Raw genomic sequence first — 24148 nt, 5'->3', positions numbered from 1 at the left:
ATGGTGGAGAAACAAGTGGACAGGACATAAGCCCCTTTGCAATGTTTCAAAGGAACCATAAGACAATCTCACAGGGGAAGATCCCAGCCATTAGAAGGAGCAGTTAGACATGGACCCATTGTATTTGGAGGATTTTATGAGGGGCTGTTGAAGGGAAAAGGTAATCTCTGGTAATCACGTTTTTGTAAAGCATTGGCAGCCTCTATACATGTCTGTGTGTACCTATGTGTATGTGAGCGCAGAGAAGGACATGGAAAGATAGACACTAGGTCTATGGAGTGTGGGGCGTGGGAGGAGCTGTCCAGAGGGCAAAGGAAGGACAGAGGGAGGTGAGGGCCAAGCATAGAGTGAGGAGGAAGAGGAAGAGAAGGCGGGCCTCTAGGACCCAGTAAGCACAGTTCCTCAAAATCAGAATTTTTTTTTCTTTTTTTGTAGAGACAGAGTCTCACTGTTTGGTAGAGTGCCATGACGTCACACGGCTCACAGCAACCTCCAACTCCTGGGCTTATGTGATTTTCTTGCCTCAGCCTCCCGAGCAGCTGGGACTACAGGCGCCCGCCACAACGCCCGGCTATTTTTTTGTTGTGGTTTGGCCGGGGCTGGGTTTGAACCCGCCACCCTCGGCATATGGGGCCGGCGCTCTACTCACTCAGCTACAGGCGCTGCCCCAAAATCAGATTTTAAAATAAGATTGTAAGCTAGGTGAAATGACTCATGCCTGTCGTCCCAGCACTCTGGGTGGCCAAGATGGGTGGATCACTTGAGCTCAGGAGTTTGAGACCAGCCTTAGCCAGAGCGAGACCCTGTCTCCAAAAAATAGCTGGGTGTTGTGGTGGGCACCTGTAGTCTTAGTTACTTGGGAGGCTGAGGCAAGAGGATCACTTGAGCCCAAGAGTTTGAGGTTGCTGTGTGCTGTGATGCCACAGTATTCAATCCCAGGGCAGCTGCAGCTGAGTTAAACTTTGTTTCAAAGAAAAAAAAAAGTAAAATTTTACTTTTGAGACAGAGTCTTATTATGTCGCCCTCGGTAGAGTGCCATGGTGTCATAGCTCATAGCAATCTCCAATTCCTGGGCTGAGGCGATTCTCTTGCCTCAGCCTCCCAACTAGCTGGGACTACAGGTGCCCACCATAATGTCTGGCTATTTTTTTGTTGTAGTTAGGCCAGGGCTAGTTCCAACCTGCCACCCTTGGTATATGGGACCGGCGCTCTACCCACTGAACCACAAAATTTTATTTATGTATTTATTTTTAGAGACAGAGTCTTACTTTATGGCCCTTGGTAGAGTGCCATGGTGTCACAGCAACCACAGCTTTCGGGCTTAGGCGATTCTCTTGCCTCAGCGTTCTCTGAGTAGCTGGGACTACAGGTGCCTGCCACAATGCCTGGCTATTTTTTTTTGTTGTTGTTGAGACAGGGTCCCACCCTATGCCCCTGAGCAGAGTGCAGTGGGCGTGGTAGCTCATTGCAACCTCAGACTTGGGGCTGTGGGCACCCCGCTGCCTCAGCCTCCAGAAGCCACTGGGATTACAGGTGCTCGCCACACGCCCGGCTGGGTTTTTTCATTTTTTTAGGAGTTGGGGTCTCACTCTCGCTCAGATGAGTCCTGAACTCCTGAGCTCGAGCAATTCTCCCTCCTTAGCCTCCCACAGTGCTGGGATTACAGGCGTGAGCCACCGCACCCGGCATGCCTGGCTATTTTTTTTTGTAGAGAGAGTTTCACTTTATTGCCCTCGGTAGAGTGCCATGGCGTCACACAGCTCACAGCAACCTCCAACTCCTGGGCTTAGGAGATTCTCCTGCCTCAGCCTCCCGAGTAGCTGGGACTATAGGCGCCCGCCACAACACCCAGCTATTTTTTTGTGCAGTTTGGCCGGGGCTGGGCGCGAACCCGCCACTCTCGGTATATGGGGCCAGCGCCCTGCTCACTAAGCCACAGGCGCCGCCCATGCCTGGCTGTTTTTGGTTGCAGTTTGGCCGGCGCTGGGTTCGAACATGCCACACTCGGTATATGGATCCGGCGCCCTACTCACTGAGCCACAGGCGCTACCCATAAAATTTTAATAGAAATTAAACTACTAAGGACTTGCTGCTCCTCTTTATAATGCCAGGAAATCTCAGTGAGATGTCAGAAGAGTTCTCCTTTCTTAGAATTAGAAACCTTATTACTGGGCGGCACCTGTGGCTCAGTCAATAAGGCGCTGGCCCCATATACCGAGGGTGGTGGGTTCAAACCCAGCCCCGGCTGAACTGCACCAAAAAATAGCCGGGCGTTGTGGGCAGGCACCTGTAGTCCCAGCTACTCGGGAGGCTGAGGCAAGAGAATCACTTAAGCCCAGGAGTTGGAGGTTGCTGTGAGCTGTGTGATGCCACGGCACTCTACCGAGGGCCATAAAGTGAGACTCTGTCTCTACAAAAAAAAAAAAAAGAAACCTTATTACTTTTATTTTTTTCACATGAAAAGTCTTTATTAATCTTCTTGTGAAAAATCTGTACAAAGGTTGCCGATAACGTCACTGTAGAGTCTTTACTCCTTCGGCTTTTTGCCAGCGCCAACATTAGTCTTTGCGGTTCCCCTGACTTTCTTCATTCTGTTCTTGCATTCCTTTCTGCTTTCTTTTTTTTCCTTTTTTTTTTTTTTATTGTTGGGGATTCATTGAGGGTACAATAAGCCAGGTTACACTGATTGCAATTGTTAGGTAAAGTCCCTCTTGCAATCATGTCTTGCCCCCATAAAGTGTGACACACACCAAGGCCCCACCCACCTCCCTCTGTCCCTCTTTCTGCTTTTCCTCCCCCGCCCTTTCTGCTTTCTTGAGCTGTTTTTCTTTTCATACAGGCCATGCCTTGCAAGTTTATGTTTGGGTTCATTTTTCTTTGCATAATCCAAGGAATCATAAATCATGCCAAAGCCTGCTATCTTGCCATCACCAAAGTGAGTTCTGAATCCACATATACAGATAGTCATCAGGTGTGGTCTTGTACATTTTGGCTAGTTTTTCCCTAATTTCTGGTTTTGGTACTGTTGCCTTTGAAAGTCGTCAATGATTGTTTCTTCTGAAGTACTCAGTTGGTTGTGAACTTCCTGGTCTGGATAGTTACTGAGTCATTCATGATGGTAGGTGATCCTCCCTGGAAACCTTTTTTATTTTTTTTTTAGAGACAGAGTCTTGCTTTATTGCCCATGGTAGAGTGCTGTGGCGCCACAGTTCACAGCAACCACCAGCTCTTGGGCTTAGGCGATTCTCTTGCCTCAGCCTCCCGAGTAGCTGGGACTACAGGCGCCCGCCACAACGCCCGGCTATTTTTTGTTGCAGTTTGGCCAGGGCTTGGTTTGAACCTGCCACCCTTGGTATATGGGTCCAGCACCCTACTCACTGAGCCAGGGGTGAGTGAGTTGCCCAAAACCTTATTCTTTAGGTCTTCAGGATGGGTGGTGTTTGCTTTTTTGTGGATTTCAAAATGGATGTATCCAAGTTGGTCTTCTGTAAAGGAGGGCAACAACTTGTGTTTGTCATCTGAACAGGCATGGCGATTTGTTGTTCCTGTTTCCCTCAAGTATTGCTGGGCCCTCATCTGAAATGGAGACATCGGCCCCACAGCAGGGGGTGAAGGCCTTTGGTGCTCTCAATGTGGTAGAAGATGAGATCGATCAGTACCTCAGCAAACAGGATGGGAAGATTTACAGAAGCCGTGACCCACAGCTGTAAGTGCTTCTGAGGAATTCCATGGTCCTATCTGTGGTGATCTTAAAGAGTGAAAGGGGGACATATTTATAACATCTCCTGCTTTAGTAAGTATTTATGAAGAAATGTAAGTTTTGAGATGGACCATCTATTTTCAGGTTAAATTTCACTCGAATTTATCTTGTTAGCTTTTTGTCAGTTTGATTCTCAAACATGTTCCACATAAAAAGTTTTTTGTTTTTTTTGAGACAGAGTCTCAAACTGTCACTCTGGGTAGAGTGCTGTAGTGTCATCGCTCACAGAAACCTCGAACTCTTGGGCTTAAGCGATTCTCTTGTCTCAGCTTCCCAAGTAAATGGGATTACAGGTGCCTGCCAAAATTCCCAGCTATTTTTAGAGATGGGGTCTCTCTCTTACTCAGGCTGGTTTCAAACTGTGAACTCAGGCAATCCAGCCACCTCGACCTTCTAGAGTGCTGGGATTACAGGTGTGAGCTACCATGCCTGGGCAAATGTTTAGATACTAAGAGACTTGAACCAAATATAGGAGGGGGTAGGGAACTTAAACCAAGTCTTACTATGATGTTCCTTGGGCGTGCTGATTCCCCTGTGGCAAAGCAGGCTTTAGAACACAAGGACAAGAAAAAGGGAGAGTCAGAGGGGCTGATGGTTGGATGTCTGCCAGTGGGAGGAGCATATATATATATTTTTTTTTGAGACAGAGTCTTACAGTGTCACCCTTGGTAGAGTGCTGAGGTGTCACAGCAACCTCTAGCTCTTGGGCTTAAGCGATTATCTTGGCTTAGCTTCCTGAGTAGCTGAGACTACAGGCGCCCACCATGACGCCCGTCTGTTTTTTGGTTGCAGTTGTCATTGTTTAGCAGGCCTGGACCATGTGCGAACCCACCAGCCTTAGTGTGTGTGGCTGGCGCCCTACTCACTGAGCTATGGGCTGCCAGGAGGAGCATATTCTTCTTCTCTTCTTTAATAACAACAGAGGCCAGGTGAGGTGTCATTCCTGTAATCCCTGCACTTTGGGAGGATTGCTTGGACTCAAGGTTCCAGACCAGCCTGGGCAAAATAGCAAGATCCTATCTCTACAAAAACTTTTATTATTTTTTTTTTACAAAAACTTTTTAAAAATTAGCCAGACATGGTTATGCACATCTATAGTCTCAACTACTTGTTGCTTAGTAGGTAGGGCGCCAGCCCCATGTACCAAGGGTGGCGGGTTCAGGCCCAGCCGCAGTCAGGGTGATTCCCTTGAGCGTAGGAGTTCGAGGCTGCAGGGAGCTGTGATGATGCTACTGTACTCCAGCCAGCAGATGATGGTACTGCACTCTAGGTCAACAGATTGAAACCCTGTCTCAAAGAAAAATAAAAAGCAAAATGATTTTTTTTTTTTTTTTTTGTAGAGACAGAGTTTCCACTTTATCGCCCTTAGTAGAGTGCTGTGGTGTCACACAGCTCACAGCAACCTATAACTCCTGGGCTTAGGCGATTCTCTTGCCTCAGCCTCCCGAGTAGCTGGGACTACAGGTGCCTGCCACAATGCCCGGCTATTTTTTTGTTGCAGTTTGGCTGGGGCTGGGCCCAAACCCACCACCCTTGGTACATGGGGCCGGTGCCCTACCAATTGAGCCACAGGGGCTGCCTACAAAATGAGTTTGACATGCTGTGCTAGCATGTTCTTTTCATACCTTCAGTGAGCTTTTCGTGTGCATCAGATGGTACACCTTTGGCTAATCACCTCCCACCTAGGTGTGTGTGTGTTTATTTATTTTAGATTTTTGGCAGTTCTTACCAAAGAAATCAGTCAGAAATATCTGAATTTATACTCTGTGATTTGAATCTGAGCGGAGGTTGTCTCTGCAGTGGAGTCTTTTTTTAAATGCGTCACTTTGGAAATACGTTGGGTGCTGACATTGAGATATTGGGATTCCAAATGCTGCATTAGCAACTTTTATGTCTTAAAGAGCCACAAATGGTGCTCAGCTGCAGTTGGCATGCAGCCACCACGTAGCAATAGCCATTAGCTGGCACGCCTCTTCCATTTGTTGTTCTTCCCAGGGACCCTGTGTTAGCCCCCTTGCATAATCTGTGTCTTTTTTGCCTCATTAGCAGCCTTTTAGAGAGTGTACGTGTGTGTTTTGTGTGTGTGTTACTTCTGACCTATCATCGGTTACAGCCTGCTAATTAGAAGATACACAGGCTGTCTCCCTTCTAAACTATAGAATTCACGTGCATATAAGTATTCTGACCCTGGGGCCAGATGCCTTGGCTCATGCCTATAATCCTAGCACTCTGGGAGGCTGAGGCGAGTGGATTGCCTGAGCTCACATGTCAGAGACCAGCCAGAGCAAGAGAGAGACCTCATTTCTAAACATAGCTGGGTGTTGTGGTGGGCGCCTGTAACCCCATCTACTTGGGAGGCTGCTGCAAGAGAATCCCTTGAGCCCAAGAGTTTGAGGTTGCTGTGAGCTGTGACGTTACAGCACTCTATAGAGGGCGACAAAGTGAGACTCAGTCTCAAAAAAAAAGAATTCTGACCCCATTTAAGAAGGGATCTGCTTGAGCCCCAGAGGGACCACCACTTGGCTTTCTTACCAACCCTTCCCCTGTCCTCATAAATCAAGCACATTCCTCGTTTATATTGTGCATGTTGAGAGCTCAAGGTTTCTTTTTGAGACGATCTTTTTCACCCCTGCTAGAGTGCCATGGCGTCACAGCCCACAGCAACGTCAGACTCTTAGGCTCATTCTTTTCCCTCAGCCTCGTGAGTAGCTGGGACTACAGGCACCTGCCACAACGCCTGGCTGTTTCTTTTCTTTTTTTTTTTTTTTTTAGGAGACAGGATCTTGCTCTGGCTCAGGCTGGTCTTGAGGCAATCCACCTGCCTTGACCTCCCAGAGTGCTGGGATTACAGACGTGAGCCACCTCACCCGGCTGCTCTCAAGGTTTCTGTGACTGAAAATGTCTGAAATCCATACAGACAAGTAATCCTTTATGTTTTTTCCCAAAATGCACATGAAGGCCTGTGCATGGTGGTTCATGCCTGTAATCCTAGCACTTTGGGAGGCTGAGTTAGGAGTATCATTTGAGGCCAGGGGTTGAGACTCACCTGAGCAACATGGAAAGACTCTCTTTCTAGAGAAAAAAAAATTCGTTGGGTTTGGTGGTGCATGCCTGTTGTCTCAGCTACTTGGGAGACAGGTAGGGAGTCCAGGAGTTTGAGATTATAGCAAGTTGTGGTGACACCATTGCACTCTAGCCTGGGTGACAGTGTGACACGCTTCTGTCTCACAAAAAACCAAAACAAACAAAAACCCCAAAAAGTAGGTGTTTTTATTTTTATCTTTTGTGGGTTTTGGCTGGGTCTGGGTTTGAACCCGCCACCTCCGGCATATAGGGCCGGTGCCCTATTCCTTTGAGCCATAGGTGCCACCCCCTAAAAAAAAGTAGGTGGTTTTCTTTTTTTTTTTTTTTTTAAGTAGGTGGTTTTCTAAATTTGATTTTTTTTATGCACCACTCTTGGTGTTTTTGCCATATCCTCATGCTAGCTTTCTTGTTATTTACTTAAACCTTTTATTTCAATTGACTTTATTAAGTCCATTCACTTTTTTTTAGTGTCATTTTAATATCCATCACATTATAGATTTAATGTGCTGGTCTTTTTTTATTTTTATTTTTTGAGACAGAGTGTCACTTTATTGCCTTCAGTAGAGTACTGTGGCATCACAGCTCACAGCAACCTCCAACTCAAGCTTAGGTGATTCTTTTGCCTCAGCTTCCCGAGTAGCTGGGACTACAGGCACCCACCACAACGCTTGGCTATTTTTTGTTGCAGTTTGTCCAGAGCTGGGTTCTAACCCGCCACCCTCTGTATATGGGGCCGGCGCCCTACCCATTGAGCCATAGGCATTGCCCCGAGTGCTGGTCTTTTTTTGTTGTTACTGAGACAGATTCCCACCCTATGCCCTGAGCAGAGGTGCAATGGTGTCATAGCTCACTGCAACCTCAGATTTGGGCTGTGGACATCCTGCTGTCTTAGCTTCTCAAAGGCACCCAGCTGGGTTTTGCATTTGAGTTGGGGTCTCACTCTCGCTCAGACAAATCTTGAACTTCTGAGCTCAAGCAGTTCTTTCGCCTCAGCCTCCTATAGTGCTGGGATTACAGGCATGAACCACCACGTCTGGCTGGTCATTTTTTTGGAATACAGATCAACATAGTAGACTACTGGTCATGGAGGTGCACACTTCTAGTCCCAGTTCCTCAGGAAGCTGAGGCAGGGAGATCACTTTGTGATAGAAGTTAGGGCTATGGTGAACCATGATTGTGTCTGTGAACAGCCACTGCATTCCAACCTGGGTGATATAATAAGACCCCTGCTTCTTTTAACAAAAATAAAAATATTTATTGAAATAAAAATATTCATCTACATACCACCTGAAATAATTCCACATGAGTAGGGAAAACTATTAAAGCATGCTGTACAGTTTAAATATCAGAAACGTTGGGAGGTAGCAGCAGATAAAGTGATCTACTTAGCTCTGTGTGTTTCTTTACCTTGTGCTCTTTTCAGATGCCGCCATGGCCCTTTGGGGAAATGTGTGCATTGTGTCCCGCTAGAGGTGAGTGTCTCTGTGGCGTAAATCCTGGGATTCATGTGGTGGGCTGCTGACAGCAGAGCTCTCCCCATACTATCTCTGAGTCCCTGTACTTGGTTGTGGTGGTTAAAAGAACTTATCTGTTGAAGTGGCTCAGGCCTGTAATCCTAACACTTTGGGAGGCAGAAGGATCACTAGAACCCAGAAGGTGGATCTTGGCCTGGGCGATAGCAAGACTTTTATCTTTACCAAAAATACAAAAATTAGCTACACATGGTGTATGCTTGTAATCCCAGCTACTCAGGCTGAGATAGGTGGATCACTTGAGGCTAGGAGTCTGAGGTTGCTGTGAGCTATGATGGAGGATACCCTCGCACTCCAGCCCCGGCAACAGAGTAAGACCTTGTCTCAAAAAAGAAAACTAAAATCATCTATTTATTGCCCTGGGCCTTGTATTCCCACTGGTGCAAACTGCACCAAGAGGACAAGCCTGTATTTATGGGAGTGACCTTCTTGGTAGATTATGAATGGTTAAAGCACTCGTGTGGCTTTGACAAAGGGGCAGCATTTATAGTGGCTGCCTAGACAATCCTTTTAAGATCTGACACTAAGCTGTCAGTTTTTGTGCTCATCACTGTTGTGATTTACTTTGCCTGAAATCTCACATCTCCACGGATTTGTCCTGATGAGATTGAGCATTGCCATGATAATGCTGACTGGGAACTGTTTAATGCTGACTTGATGACAGCAAGGCCGGCTTGATTTTCTGCACACGGTTCCTCTCGCTTCTTCTTGTGGCATTTCTTTTTTTTTTTTGTAGAGACAGAGCCTCACTGTACCACCCTCGGGTAGAGTGCCGTGGCGTTACACGGCTCACAGCAACCTCTAACTCTTGGGCTTACGTGATTCTCTTGTCTTGTGGCATTTCTTTTTGTAACATTTTCCTGAAACTTAGTTGACTGAGGGTGTTTTATATTTAATAGAGATTCATATCGTGAAAAGATAGATGGTACACAAGGAAACATTCTGTTCTGACCTAGAGGGATCTTTGAGACCCCAGCACTTGTTTTGCCCTGTGGGCCCTGACTGGTTGAGGCCAAGCTGCCTGTTTTCTTTCTCCCTATGCGCGGCAGGACCTCTGTGCTGTGAGTACCCTGGCAGGTGTGTGACTGTACTTGCTGATTGTGTGTGTTTTGGCAGCCATTCGACGAAGACTACCTAAACCACCTTGAACCTCCCGTGAAGCATATGTCCTTCCATGCCTACATCCGCAAGCTGACTGGCGGGGCCGACAAGTAAGCAGTTTGCTGTAGCCTTGAATGCATAATTACTTTTCGTGTGTCTGGCAGTTGTTGAATATTGCAATGGACACATGAATGAAAAATGTAAAGATCACAGTGGGGGCACAGCACTGAATTCATGCCCCTGCCCTCAGAGTGTTGAACCTGCACCCTGTGGTTGATGCATGTAGTCACTGACTTTCCCCACACATGCTGACCCCCAGAGTTAGCGTATGTAATGGTAGTCTGTGGTGTGGGAGTCTGAGTGTGTCTTCTTTTGAAGAAGCAGCCCCCCCGTGATCATCTCAGCCCATCCATTGCAGCCTGTCTCTGTCTGGGGGACTTCACAGTTATGGCAGGAGCTGTAGCAGGGGCTTGGTCACGGCCTGGGCTCATGGTGCTGCTAAAGTTGGAGCCCACAGGCTTGGTGAGGTCAGTTATGAGGGCAGCTTTCCCTCCACTCTGGCACATAGGTGGTAGCAGTGGCCAGAATGGGTAGACTGAGAGCATTTTGATTTCTTTTACTCCATATCCTGTACTTGTCTTCCTGTTGGCTCTCTATCCACCTTACCAGAAAGTAGCCCACTCCAGCCGTTGTTTTGTAAATCCTGTCAGTGCAAAAAAGAGGAGATGGTGATGGAACTCAAGTCAGCAATATTTTGTGAAGAATGTCAGATCTGCCTGATTATAGCTTTTCTCTGACAATCTGCTGACGTCCTAAAATGACTTTTTAAAAATGTTAGACCAGGAGGAAAAAGCCACCAGAAATCTACTCTTGCCTGTCAGTGGGGAAAGCTATGGAACTTTCTGGGCTAAGGCGTGAGTGGAGATTTATTGTGGTGAAGGAGATTTGCTCAGCCCTTTGTCAGTCCAGGTCAGAGAACACAGTCTTCTGCAGGGGCTTGTTTATAGATGCCATTAACACAGGGTTGGCGGCAGCTGCTACTTCCTTGATGCCATGATACCAAGGATGGCTCGCCACAGAAAATGATATGTGTGTGGGATGATAGGTTCATTAGCTCAATTTGGCCATTCTGCCCTGTGTACATATTTCAAAACATAATGCTGATTGCGGTGGCTCACACCTGTAATCCCAGAATTTGGGAGGCTGAGCTGGGTGGATTGCCTGAGCAAGAGCGAGACCCTGTCTCAAAAAAAAAAAAAAAAAAAAAGGCTGGGCATTGTGGCCAGTGCCTGTAGTCCCAGTTACTTGGGAGGCTGAAGCAAGAACCGCTTAAGCCCAAGAGTTTGGGGGGTTGCTGTGAGCTGCAACTCCACGGCACTCTACAAAAGGTGACAAAGCGAGACTGTCTCCAAAAAAAAAAAAAAAAACAAACCCATCATGCTGTGTACTGTAAATACATACAACTTTTATTTGAAAAGCAGACATCATGTTGTATATCTTAAATACATAGAGTTTTTTTTTTTTTTTTGCAGTTTTTGGCCGAGGCTGGGTTTTAACCTGCCACCTCTGGCATATGGGGCCAGCACCCCACCCCTTTGAGCCATAGGCACCGCCCAAATACATAGTTTTTTAAAACTTGTCAATTATACTTCAGTAAAGCTAGAAAAAAAGAAAAAATGGAATTGTTATACTGTTCGGTGAATGAGAAAGCTGAAATTACTTATACAGATTAATCTCATCTTCACAGAGGGTTCTAGGATATTTTCATTGACCATCTTATAACAGTAGTTTTTAATTTAGCTGAAAGTAGAGTGATGATATCTTTGTTGTATATCCTAATTAGGCTTTTCATATGAATAAGAATTTTAGGCCAGGCACAGTGGCTCATCCCTGTAATCCCAGCACTCTGGGAGGCCAAGATGGGTGGATTGCCTGAGCTCACGGGTTCGAGACCAGCCTAAGCCAGAGCGAGACCTTGTCTTAAAAATAGCCAGGCCTTGTGGTGAGCACCTATAGTCCCAGCTACTCAGGAGGCTGAGGCAAGAGAATAGCTTGAACCCAGGAGTATGAGGTTGCTGTGAGCTGTGATGCCATGGCACTTTATTAAGGGTGACAAAACGAGACTTTCATCTCCAAAAAAAAAGTTTTATTTTTTTAAAGCACAACTTAAGTCATTGAGAATAATTTTTTTTCAAATGTAAAGTACTTTTTACAAAAGCACTGGGCTAATAATGTCAAAGTTTCTGGCAAATTAATGAAACTTAAAAGAGCCTTAGTTCCTCTCAGTGGCACCAGCTGGATCAATAGATGTTCTACAGTATTCTTGAAAACCTTTGTGGATGTTTGTGATAGATGGTGAAAATAAAAACTGAATTCTGAAGAAAGATAGTTGTGTGTTTCTGTATAGTCTATTTGTATGTGATAGAAGCTAGAAGTTTGAATGTGCTAGAACTATTACAGCTGTTTACTGCACACTTAGCTTCTTAGAATGGTGTTAGAAGATATAAGATGTTTGCTAAACATTTCATCATTGTGATATTTGACTGTTGGTTCTCTTCTTATTCAGGGGAAAGTTTGTTGCCTTGGAGAACATCAGTTGCAAGATTAAATCAGGGTGTGAGGGACACCTTCCGTGGCCCAACGGCATCTGTACCAAGTGCCAGCCGAGTGCTATCACACTGAATAGACAGGTGAGATGTTCCCTGTGTCTGCCTAGGTTTGTTTTCACGGCCGAGATGTGGAAATTTCCAGAAAAGCCCCTCCTTGGCCAGGTAATGGAGGTTGTTGATGGATTAGTTGACCTTTTATGGAGGTCATAAACCGAAGACAGCATTTTTCAGTTTTCTAGCTCTAACAGAGTGGGAGCCTTCAGATTTCTATTCTGTCAGCTCCTATGGAGAATGTTCTTGGTAGTTATTTAAAATGCCCAGTGCTTATGGCCTTGCCTTTAAGAATCTGCTTAAGGAGAAGAACTTGGCTTGGGAAGGAGGGAATTGATGGCTTTTGCTGCCTTTGTTGCTGGCCCACAGGAGGAGCCCTTTCATCCCCCTGCTACTGTCTGGCCCAGGTCCTCAGAGAGAATTCTGAGTCCTCCTTGGCTATTATGGAAACCAACCTTCCACCTTCCTTCCATGTCTTTGTTCTTGAAAACAAGTTTTTAACCTTAGAGATTGTGAAAATCTGTATTTTAGGTTAAACCACAGTGAGATTAATTTCAGATTTTTTTTTTTGTTTGTTTGTTTTTGAGACAGCCTCAAGCTGTCACCCTGGATAGAGTGCTCTGGCATTACAGCTCACAGCAACCTCCATGTCCTGGGCTTAAGTGATTCTTTTGCCTCAGCCTCCCAAGTAGCTGGGACTACAGGCGCCCACCACAATGCCTGACTAGTTTTTGGTTGTAGTCGTCATTGTTGTTTGGCAGCCCCGGGCTGGGTTTGTACCCACCAGCTCTGGTACATACGGCTGGCGCCTTAGCCACTTGAGCTACAGGCGTCCAGCCAATTTCAGTTATTTATTTATTTATTTTGGCCGGGGCTGGGTTTGAGCCCACCACCTCCAGCATATGGGGCCAGTGCCCTACTCCTTTGAGCCATAGGCACCGCCCAATTTTAGTTATTTTTATTTTTACTTTTTCGCCCTTGGTAGAGTGCTGTGACGGCACAGCTCACAGCAACCTTAAACTCTTGGGCTCAAGCGATTCTCTTGCATCAGCCTCCTGAGTAGCTGGGACTACAGGTACCCACCACAATGCCTGGCTAGTTTAAGAGATGAGGTCTTGCTCTGGCTCAGGCTGGTCTTGAACCCGTGAGCTCTGGCAATCCACCTGCCTTGGCATCCCAGAGTGCTAGGATTACAGGCGTGAGCCACTGCGCCTGGCTTGTAAAGTAAGTTTATTAGTGATAACATACTTGATGTTGTAAACTTTAGGGACTTTGAAATATGCAGGATTATTATATGTAACTGGCATAAACCTCATTATTTGAGCTCTTTTAATTACTTCTGTGATTTCTTTATATTTTTTCTGTTATGTGCTTCCGTAAATGCATCTAGTAAATGGAGAAATAAACTGGGACAAAAGCTGTACATTCTCATAATCTACATGTTTTCCACAAAAGATAGCATTTCTTTTTTTTTGTTTGTTTCTTTTGTTTTTTGAGACAGAGTCTCAAGCTGTTGCCCTAGGTAGAGTGCCATGGAGTCACAGCTCACAGCAACCTCCAACTCTTTGGGCTTAAATGATTTTCTTGCCTCAGCCTCCCAAGTAGCTAGGATTACAGGTGCCCACCATAACACCCAGCTATTTCTTGGTTGTAGTTGTCATTGTTGTTTGACAGGCCCGGGCTGGATTTGAACCGCTAGCTCTAGTGTATGTGGCTGGCACCTTAGCTGCTTGAGCTACAGGTGTTGAGCCATGATAACATTTTTTTTTTTTTTTTTTTTTTGAGACAGAGTCTCACTTTATTGCCCTCAGTAGAATGCCGTGGCATCACAGCTCATAGCAACCTCAAACTCTTGGACTCAAGTGATTCTCTTGCCTCAGCATCCCACGTAGCTGGGACTATAGGCGCCTGCCAGAACACCCGGCTATTCTTTGGTTGTAGTCGTTATTTGGCAGGCCCAAATAACATGGTGGATTCATGGAGAGTAAGATCAAGCTCTGGTGTATGTGGCTGGTGCCCTAGCTGCTGAGCTATAGGTGCCGAGCCAAGATAATATTTCTTAAGAGGTTTCTTATGAGGATTTTCCATTGCAGCAGGCATGTTCTCGTTGCTGGTTGCCTGTTTAATATTATGAAGAACCTCTGCTCCACAGCACTGAGGGAGTGCCAGGGTATGTGAAATAGATAGAAGCCTTTAACAAGCTAGTCAGCTTTTTCCTCCCTAAACCACTGCAAACCATAGCTGCCATGATTCCTCTTTCCTCTTCTCTTCTTTTTAAATTTTATATTGTAGAGATGAGGTTTCGCTGTGTTACCCAGGCTGATCTGAACTCCTGTGCTAAAGCCATCCTTCCACCTCAGCCTCCCGTAATGCTGGGATTACAGGTGTGAGCTACCACATCTGGCCCCTTAAATGATTTGTTTCTGATGAAATGGTTTCATTTTTTACAGAAATACAGGCACGTGGACAATATCATGTTTGAGAACCACACAGTAGCTGACCGCTTCCTTGACTTCTGGAGAAAGACAGGGAACCAGCACTTCGGGTACTTGTATGGTCGGTACACAGAGCACAAGGACATCCCTCTTGGCATCAGGGCAGAAGTGGCTGCGATTTATGAACCCCCTCAGGTAACCGTCTCAGGGTCCACAGGTGACGTCTGTCTGTCTGTGGCCTTTTGCAGATTGCATCTGGCCTTGTACTGTCACGACATATTCTCTCCACTTGGCTCCTTCTGCACGATGCTTATGTTCTGAGTCGGGAGAGCGAGAACATGGCCCCTAAATACCTCAGTGTGTATTTCCTTGTTTTATTTATTTATTTATTTTATCTTTTTTATTTTTTTATTTTTATTATTATTTATTTTTCAGTGTGTATTTCCTAAGAATAAGGATATTTTCTTACATAACTAGCACATTTATTGACTTAAGTAAATTGAACAAAGACTGTTAGAGCATTCTGTCTGTCATAGGTCCCAAGTGTGGCACTTGCCTCTGAAGTGTTGAGGGTTGCTTCGTTCAACTCTTCCCGTCCTCCCCACACGGCAGTCATGGTCCTAGCAAGCACCAAGTTAGATGCCACAGCGTCATCTCATTACTCATCATATGCCACTCACACTGCATTGTCAGAGTAACAGTGTCACAGAGTGACGAAAACTGCTACCAAAGTAGGACTGGAAATAGTCTTAAGATTTTTTAAAATTAATTTTATTATTATTAATATTTTTTGCAGTTTTTGGCCGGGGCTGGGTTTGAACCTGCCACCTCAGGCATATGGGGCCAGGGCCCTACTCCCTGAGCCATAGGCGCTGCCCAAGATTTATTTTTTTAGTTAAATTTATTTTTTTAAATTTCAGGTTAATATGAGGGTACAAATAACCAAGTCGCAAAATTTGAATTTGTTAGGTAGAGTCCCTCTTGTAGTTATGTCCTGCACCCAAAAGTGCTGTACACCCGACATTGTGCCCATTCAGTGGGGGCACACCAGTCTCTCTCCTTCATTCTTCCTCACCACAGCTTGAATTGAAATGAGTTTTTTTCCTATGTGGATGTGAATTAGATTGTCTGCTGACTTCATATTAATATTGAGTACATTGGATATTTGCTTGTCCATTCTTGTGATACTTTACAGGTGAGGAGAAGGGTCTTTAGGGTTTGTCTCACCCACTAGGGGTGTCTGTACAGTCAACGATGCTGAGAAATCGTTAGAAGGGCCTCTGTGTAATTGTGCCACCAACTAGTTATGTACTTTATTTTTGGTTTTTAGGAATTGGGTGTGTGTGTATAAACCTATACATTTTAATTTGTTTTATATTTATATGAAATATTTTTATGATGTATTTCTCATTATATAAATTGCACTACAAAAGCAAAAATTCTATATAACTTTTGAATTGTAGTTGATACTGTGCATGGTGAACTGTAGAGGGGGAAGTATACTTGTATCTACTTTGAAATCTAACAGAAAAATAAGATGGGTTGGTGGGTGACTATAGGGACCGACAGAGCATAGTGAATGTTCAGCCTGAATGAGGTGGTGGGGATATGGGTGTTCCCTGTAAAATTCATTCGTTACCCTTTGGTATATGTTGGAAATTTTTTATAAGAAAACTTGGAAAAAGTTTATGAAGTGAGTGTATGATGCCCCATAATCATGTCATTGTATACAGTTATGATTTAATAAAAAAAAAAAAAAGAAAACTTGGAAAAAGCTGGGTGTAGTGGCTTGTGTATATAATCCTAGCACCCTGGGAAGCCGAGGCAAATGGATTTTTTTCTTTTTTTTTGTAGAGATAGAGTCTCACTTTATCGCCCTTGGTAGAGTGCCATGGTGTCACACAGCTCACAGCAACATGCAGCTCCTGGGCTTAGGCGATTCTGTTGCCTCAGCCTCCCGAGTAACTGGGACCACAGGCGCCCCTCACAACACCCGGCTATTTTTTTGTTGTGGTTCGGCTGGGGCTGGGTTTGAACCCGCCACCCTCAGTATATGGGGCCGGTGCCCTACTCACTGAGCCACAGGCACCACTCTCTTTTTTGTTTTTTTTCGAGACAGAGTCTCACTATGTTACCCTGGGTAGAGTGACATACCACATCACAGTTCACAGCAACCTCAAACTCTTGGGCTCAAGTGATTCTCTTGCCTCAGCCACCCAAAATACAGGTGCCCACCACAACGCCCAGCTATTTTTCTGTTGGAGTTGTCATTGTTGCTTAGCTGGCCTGAGCTGGGTTTGAACTCGCCAGCCTCGGTATATGTGGCCAGCGCCATAACCACTGTGCTACTGGTGCTGAGCCACAAGTGGATTTCTTGAATTCAGGAGTTGGAAACAAGCCTGAGCAAGAGTGAAACTGTCTCTGCTAAAAATATAAAAGCTAGCTCAAGCAGGAAGATTGCTTGAGGCCAAGAGTTTGAGGTGCTGTGAGCTGTGATGTCACAGCCCTCTACCAAGGGCAACAAAGTGAGACTCTTATCTCAAAAAAAAAAAGAAAAAGAAAAAAGTTGGAAAAGAAAAAATATTCGCATAGTTCAGAGTCAGATTTATAAAGCTGGTATATTTAACCCCTTCACCCTGTCCCCTGCTCTCCTGTGCAGTTGGCCTCATATTTAAGAACTTCATGGTTTGTTTTTTTTTAAAGAATTTTTGGTTTGACTTCTAAAGTTTGATTTTAATGTAGGCAGGTGCCTACACACATGCACAGATTTATACTCCTTGCTCTTAATTTTCTTTTCTTTTTTTTTTTTTAGAGACAGAATCTCACTCTGTTACCCTCGGTAGAGTGCTGTGCCATCACAGCTCACAGCAACCTCCAGCTCTTGGGCTCAGGCAATTCTCTTGCCTCAGCTTCCCAAGTAGCTGGGATTACAGGCACCCCCCACAAGGCCCGGCTGTTTTTGTTGCAGTTTGTCCGGGGCTGGGTTCGAACCCGCCACCCTCTGTATATGGGGCTGGCGTCGTACTCACTGAGCCACAGGCGCCATATAGCTCTTAATTTTGTTGTGTGTCTTACTGACCTATGCCATGCACATTCTCTTCTACCTTGCACTGAGCTCCAGAGGTCACTCTGGCTGGCCTGCTATTTATTTAGCCTCCCTTAGTGGTGGGGCATTTTCAGTCTGCTCAGCAGGATCTAGGATTGCAGGCTCTGGGCTGATACCAGTGGCAGCAAGTTCTTTTGTGGCCCTGCACAGATGCACTGTCTTTCCTGATCAGCTGGATTTATACAGATTTTAAATGTCTTCTACATCTCCTTGACATTTGTATTCCTGGAGGTTTTTTGTGATGATTTGTGTAAAAAAGGGACAGTAGATGGCAGTAGAGGAGTGTGGATTCCCTGACACTTGGCACCAGTGTGCTGTGTGATGAGGATGCTGCTGGAAGCACAGCGTGCCTGTGTCCAGTTCTGTACAGGTTCTCTTTCATGGGGAGTTTAACAGTTGTATTAAAAGTATAATTTTAAAAAAGTTTGTACAGAAACCTCTTGTGTCCATGCTACAAGCAGCAGCATCAAGGCTCCCAAATTGAGGATCCTGGCAGTGGAAACGGTTGACCTCCAATAACCTGTGGCTTCATAGAAGTTGAAGTTCATGGTGCCACATGTCATTAAATGAGTCATTTTCTGGGCTGGATGCAGTGGCTCATGCCTGTAATCCAGCACTCTGGGAGTTTGAGGCTGGTGGATTGCCTGAGCTCACAGGTTCGAAACCAGCCTGAGCCTGAATGAGACCTCGTCTATAAAAATAGTTGGGCATTGTGATGGACACCTGTAGTCCCAGCTACTCAGGAGGCTGAGGCAAGAGAATCATTTGAGTCCAGGAGTTTGAGGTTGTTGTGAGCTATGATGCCAAGGCACTCTACCAGGGGCGACAGAGTGAAACTGTCTCAAATAAATAAATAAATAAATTTTTTTCCTTAGATTTGTTTAGAGTTTGTGATTAGGTCTGTATCTGGGAGCCTCCATGTGGGTGATAACAGCAAATGTAAAGCTCTTTGTTTTGCCAGATTTTTACTAATTTATAAGGATAGATCGAATTAATATAACTCAAGGCTTGGCGCCCGTAGCACAGTGGTTACAGCACCAGCCACATACACCAAAGTTGGCAGGTTCGAACTCAGCCCTGGCCAGATAAAGAAACAACGATGACGGGCGGCGCCTGTGGCTCAGTCGGTGGGGCGCCGGCCCCATATACCGAGGGTGGCGGGTTCAGACCCAGCCCCGGCCAAACTGCAACCAAAATATAGCCGGGCGTTGTGGCGGGCGCCTCTAGTCCCAGCTACTCGGGAGGCTGAGGCAAGAGAATCGGTTAAGCCCAGGAGTTGGAGGTTGCTGTGAGCTGTGTGAAGCCACGGCACTCTACTGAGGGCCATAAAGTGAGACTCTGTCTCTACAAAAAAAAAAAAAAAAAAAGAAACAACGATGACTGTAACAAAAAAATAGCCAGGTGTTGTGGCAGGCACCCGTAGTCCCAGCTACTTGGGAAGCTGAGACAAGAGAATCGCTTAAGGCCAAGAGTTTGAGGTTGCTGTGAGCTGAGACACCACGGTACTCTACTAAAGGCAACATAGTGGGACTCTGTCTCAAAAAAAAAAAAGAAAAAAAAATACATACATACATATAAAAAACTCATTTTGCCTTTATCTTCACTTTTCTTGTTCTTATGGCCAGGGTTTCTGTTGGAATGTCATCGGTGACCCACAAGTTGCCTGTAAGTGAAGCTTAAATATGTTGGCAAAGACTGTTCACTGCTGGATGTGACATCTTGGTTGTAGGTTCCACATCAGCCATTAATCACCAGAGGCTGCCAGCTGCCCCATCCATGCACACTGCTTCCTCGCAAGCATGTCCCTGATTGTAGATGCCTTTTTGTTTACGTAGGGTGTGTGTTTACCACTTGCTCTGTGGAGTTTACTCTCCCTAAGTCAGTCTTTTGGCTAAGAAGCCAATATAGTCCCTGCAGGAGCAGCACATGAATCTTGCAAGGCTTTTTCTTTGGAATAAATCATTACCTTGTGGCTTTAATCTTGCTTAATCTATCCAGACGTATTTGGAATGAAACTACTTATCCAAGGAAGTTTGAAAATAACTTCATTCCCCAGTGAAGGAACCTTTAAAAGAAAGAATCAGACACAGTGTAAAAACTTAGTCCTGAACACAGCTGCTACAGAGCTTTGTGACGTGTGCGTCCTGGATTCTGCATCTTCACAATGTCTTAGATTTGCTACTAAAAATGCATTGCACCCTGACAAAGAGAAAAGCCTGGAGGGATATGGGTTATATTTTATCTGTGGCTGTAATTTTTCTTTCTGACAGGTGGAGATGTGCCCCCCTGGCCCCAGAGATGGATGTGGGGAGGGTAGGTGCTGTGCTCTGAGCCTTCCCCTCTAAGTCCACATTCCTACTTTGATTCTTGACAGATTGGGACACAGAACAGCTTGGAGCTTCTCGAAGATCCAAAAGCTGAAGTGGTCGATGAAATCGCTGCCAAACTTGGCCTGAGGAAGGTACTGAGGCATCAGTGGGCAGCCTTTGGGGGATCCTGGCTCTGGTGGCATCCAGGCGGGTGGTGTGGCATCGCCTGGGACTAGCTTCCCCATCTGCATAGGTCAGGTGCTGGCTTCACACATTTTGAAACTTTGCTTGTGTTTCTTGTGCTGATAGCTTTTACATTCCTCTGACTTAAAGTAAAATGAGAGCATTTTCCTGACCTTATAAAAAAATGATCCCAGTACAGAAGGGAAGGCAGATGGGGTGTCAGGGGCCTGTGGTGCCAGCCACACTGTGCCTGTTCCCTGCGCACTCTTCATGCAGCTTGGAGGCTGAGGATGGCCCATGTTGGAGTCCCGTTGACAGTTCATTTTCTGTGCCAGGCACTCGGAGCTTCTGGTGTTTCCTTATCAGTCATCGTAGAATTTCCCATTTATAGTTGAGGTGTCTGAGCCAGGAGAATTTTCTTTTGATCTGTTGATCTGGTGTATCTCAGATCTTTGCTCAAGTTCTCAGGAATGTTAAAGATAGGCTTTTAGGCTAGACACGGTGGCTCATGCCTATAAACCTAGCACCTTGGGAGGCTGAGATGGGAGAATCATCAGGAGTTTAAGACCGGCTTGGGCAACATAGCAAGACTGACTGTACAAAAAAAAACAATAAAAAAATTAGTCTGGTGTTGTGAATGCCTGTAGTCCCACTTACTTGGGAGGCCAAGTTGGGGAGATGGCTTGAGCTCGGGAGGTTGAGACCTTAGGGAGCTAGGTGAGCACCCACTATATTCCATCCTGGGTGACAGACGGAGACCTATCTCCTTGACACCCCCCCACCCCCCAAAAAAAGGTTTTTACAGATCAGTGTTGAGCTATGAATTGAACACATCTTAGAAGTTCAATGTTTATTTATTTATTTATTTATTTTTGAGGCAGTCTCAACTATGTTGCCCTTGGTAGAGTGCCATGGCGTCACAGCTCACAGCAACCTCCAGCTCTTGGGCTCAAGTGATTCTCTTGCCTCAGCCTCCCAAGTAGCTGGGACTACAAGGGCCCTCCACAACACCTGGCTATTTTTTGTTGTGGTTGTTGCAGTTGTTTAGCTGGCCTGGGCTGGGTTTGAACCCACCACCTCTGTGTATGTGGCTGGTGCCATAACCACTGTGCTACGGGCGCCGAGCCTAGAAGTTCAATATTAATAGTTATGTAGGTTTTATCCTTTATTTTCTAATCAATTTAGACAGTGAAAAATAATCTCTATAGATTATTTTATTTTATTTCTCTACAGATGAAGTGAAGGGAGCTGGAAACGTGATGTCTAACTTAGGAATGCTGCTGAGCGCAGTCTAACCTGTCTGAAAAAGTGTCCTATTGTTTTCAACAAGGAGTGAGCATCTTGATTGATTGAGGATTCAAATTCTGGAAGTTCTCTTACTCAAAAGAGAAATTGGTCCAATTTTGACTTATAATTATTATAAACTTACAGTTTACAATAATCATAATTATAATAGAAGGTCTCAAGGATAGTTATAGCCTTTCTCTAAAATACTAGTTACTAAGCTCTTATTTATCTCAGCTTAATTTGCTTTATTTATTTATTTGCTTAATTACATTTATCCTTTAAGTCTTTTTTTTCTCTGTTGCCATCCTCTTTGGGCTTTTTGTTCACCTGGGCATTTCTAAAGACAACAAAGGTCTTAGCAATATGCCTGGTCATGTCAGCAAGAGGTGGATGTGGGGCATTGTGTGTCACGTTGAGCTCAGGAGGGTGACAGCCTCCAGTTGCCCCAACCTCTGAGGGCAGGAGTAGAGACTGCCTGGTTTTTTTTTTGTTTGTTTATTTGTTTTGATACAGAGTCTCATTTCGTCACCCTTGATAGAGTGCTATGGTGTCATAGATCACAGCAACCTCAAACTCCTGGGCTCAAGTGATCCTCCTGCAAGCTGGGAGCAGTGGTCACATCTATAATCTCAGCACTCTGGGAGGACGAGGCAGGTGGATTGCCTGAGCTCAGCAGTTCATGACTGGCCTGAGCAAGAGCGAGACCCTATCTTTTAAATTAGCCAGGCGTTGTAGTGGGTGCCTGTAGTCCCAGCTACTCAGGAGGGTGATTCAGGAGGATCACTTGAGCTCAAGAGTTTCAGGTTGTTGTGAGCTGTGATGCCATAGCACTCTCCCAAGGATGACAAAATGAGACTCTGTCTCAAAAAAAAAAAGTGATCCTCTTAACCTCAGTCTCCTGAATAGTTGGGACTACAGGTATCCATCATGATACCCAGCTCATTTTTCTACGTTTTTAGTAGATGGGGTCTAACTTTTGCTCAGGCTGGCTTGAACTTCTGAGCTTAGGCAACCCTCTTGCCTCAGCCTTCTGGAGTGCTGGGATTATAGGCATGAGCCATTGCTCCCAGCTTGGCAGGCTTCTAATAAAAAAATGTAGCTTTCTGTAGAATTCACGGGCAGAGGGAGGTCCAGAAACCACAGAACACACAGTTGCTGTCACAGCTGGGCATGCACAGGAGGCCAGGCCTCTGGGACTGGGCCGATGGGTTCAGAGCCTTGTGTTCTCATATGCTACTGTCCCGCCCTGCACAAGAGTTCTGAGGGGCAGCCATGTGAAGTCCCTTTATATATAAGTACCTCTTCCTGGGGAATCCTTTTCCTTACCTTGTGGAGAAAGACCCAGCATCTAAACTATTTATTTGCCTGGTTGCATCTTGTCTTCCTCATGTAGCTTTAGTACCCTTCTCACCTGTGCCCCATTGGTATCTTTCATCCACCACAGTCCTGGGCCCAGGGACGGTGCTGAGAAAAGTTCATTTCCAATCCAGCAGCACAGCATCATGGGGAGTGTTGGTCAGTTGCTATTGAGCAGAATTGGAAAGCCCTGGTGTGGCATCTTTTTTTTTTTTTTTTTTGTAGAGACAGAGTCTCACTTTATGGCCCTCGGTAGAGTGCCCTGGCCTCACACAGCTCACAGCAACCTCCAACTCCTGGGCTTAAGCGATTCTCTTGCCTCAGCCTCCCGAGAAGCTGGGACTATAGGCGCCCGCCACAACGCCCGGCTATTTTTTGGTTGCAGTTCAGCCGGGGCCGGGTTTGAACCCGCCACCCTCGGTATATGGGGCCGGCGCCTTACAACTGAGCCACAGGCGCCGCCCCCTGGTGTGGCATCTTTACTTGAGCAGTCCTTGACTGAAAATGTTCTTCTTAAGCTTTCTGGGCAGAGCTAGAAATCATTTGTTATCTCTTTCAGGGAGATAATCAAAAGATACTTTCTTTTTTTATTAAGGTTGGCTGGATATTTACTGACCTCGTCTCAGAAGACACCCGAAAGGGTACAGTCCGGTACAGTCGGAATAAGGTGAGCTGGAGACACACGCGTAGGCTCAGCCCTGCAGCTTGGGCACAGTCAGTGTTGACTCACTTCTGTGGGTCTCTCTGCTCAGCTTGTACACAAATTGTCCAAATTAATTTTTAAGACATTCTTATCAGTAAATTGAGGATGGGTCTGTTTGCTGTTTCTTGCAGAACAAAACCCACCTCACCTTTACAGACCAGTGATTTCCAGACGTTATGCTGGAGGTGGGCAGGGTGGTTTGCGTCATGATTCTGGTATCTATTTGTGGGTGGTTTTAGATGAGAATCTGTGATGGCAAGGAATTATAGGTCTTTGTTTCAATGTGATTTTGAGGGCATTATAATTTAGTTCTTATTTTCCAAAGAAGAAATAGGAGCATCTTTTGACATGATGCTGTAAAATCTGATTTGCTACTTCTCGTTGTAGGACACCTACTTCCTGAGTTCAGAAGAGTGCATCACTGCAGGGGACTTCCAGAACAAGCATCCCAACATTTGTCGTCTCTCTCCAGATGGACATTTTGGATCCAAGTTTGTTACTGCAGTGGCTACAGGTATAAATAGGGAGAGTTACCACTTTGTTAATATTTTCTGTTCCTGGGCGGCGCCTGTGGCTCAAGGAGTAGGGTGCTAGCCCCATATACCTGGAGGGTGGGGGGGTTCCAAGTCCAC

At 45.5% G+C, this 24148-nt stretch overlaps 1 protein-coding gene and 1 pseudogene across 1 annotated transcript in view; one reads left to right on the top strand and one right to left on the bottom strand.

The window, feature by feature from the left end:
* NPLOC4 (NPL4 homolog, ubiquitin recognition factor) overlaps positions 1-24148 on the top strand; it is an 85415-nt gene that overhangs the window by 24580 nt on the left and 36687 nt on the right. The window contains exons 4-11 of the mRNA XM_053568082.1: positions 3527-3706; positions 8268-8316; positions 9493-9587; positions 12044-12167; positions 14588-14767; positions 20053-20139; positions 23409-23480; positions 23904-24030. Of these exons, the coding sequence (XP_053424057.1) occupies positions 3527-3706; positions 8268-8316; positions 9493-9587; positions 12044-12167; positions 14588-14767; positions 20053-20139; positions 23409-23480; positions 23904-24030 (914 nt within the window). The remainder of the gene's footprint in view (positions 1-3526; positions 3707-8267; positions 8317-9492; positions 9588-12043; positions 12168-14587; positions 14768-20052; positions 20140-23408; positions 23481-23903; positions 24031-24148) is intronic.
* On the bottom strand, positions 12362-14385 carry LOC128570193 (28S ribosomal protein S18c, mitochondrial-like; annotated as a pseudogene).

This window comes from Nycticebus coucang, chromosome 18 (assembly GCF_027406575.1).
Source record: "Nycticebus coucang isolate mNycCou1 chromosome 18, mNycCou1.pri, whole genome shotgun sequence".
Taxonomy (NCBI): Eukaryota; Metazoa; Chordata; class Mammalia; order Primates; family Lorisidae; genus Nycticebus; species Nycticebus coucang.
Note: the sequence above shows the minus strand (reverse complement) of the source record. Positions and strands in the feature narration are given on the sequence as shown.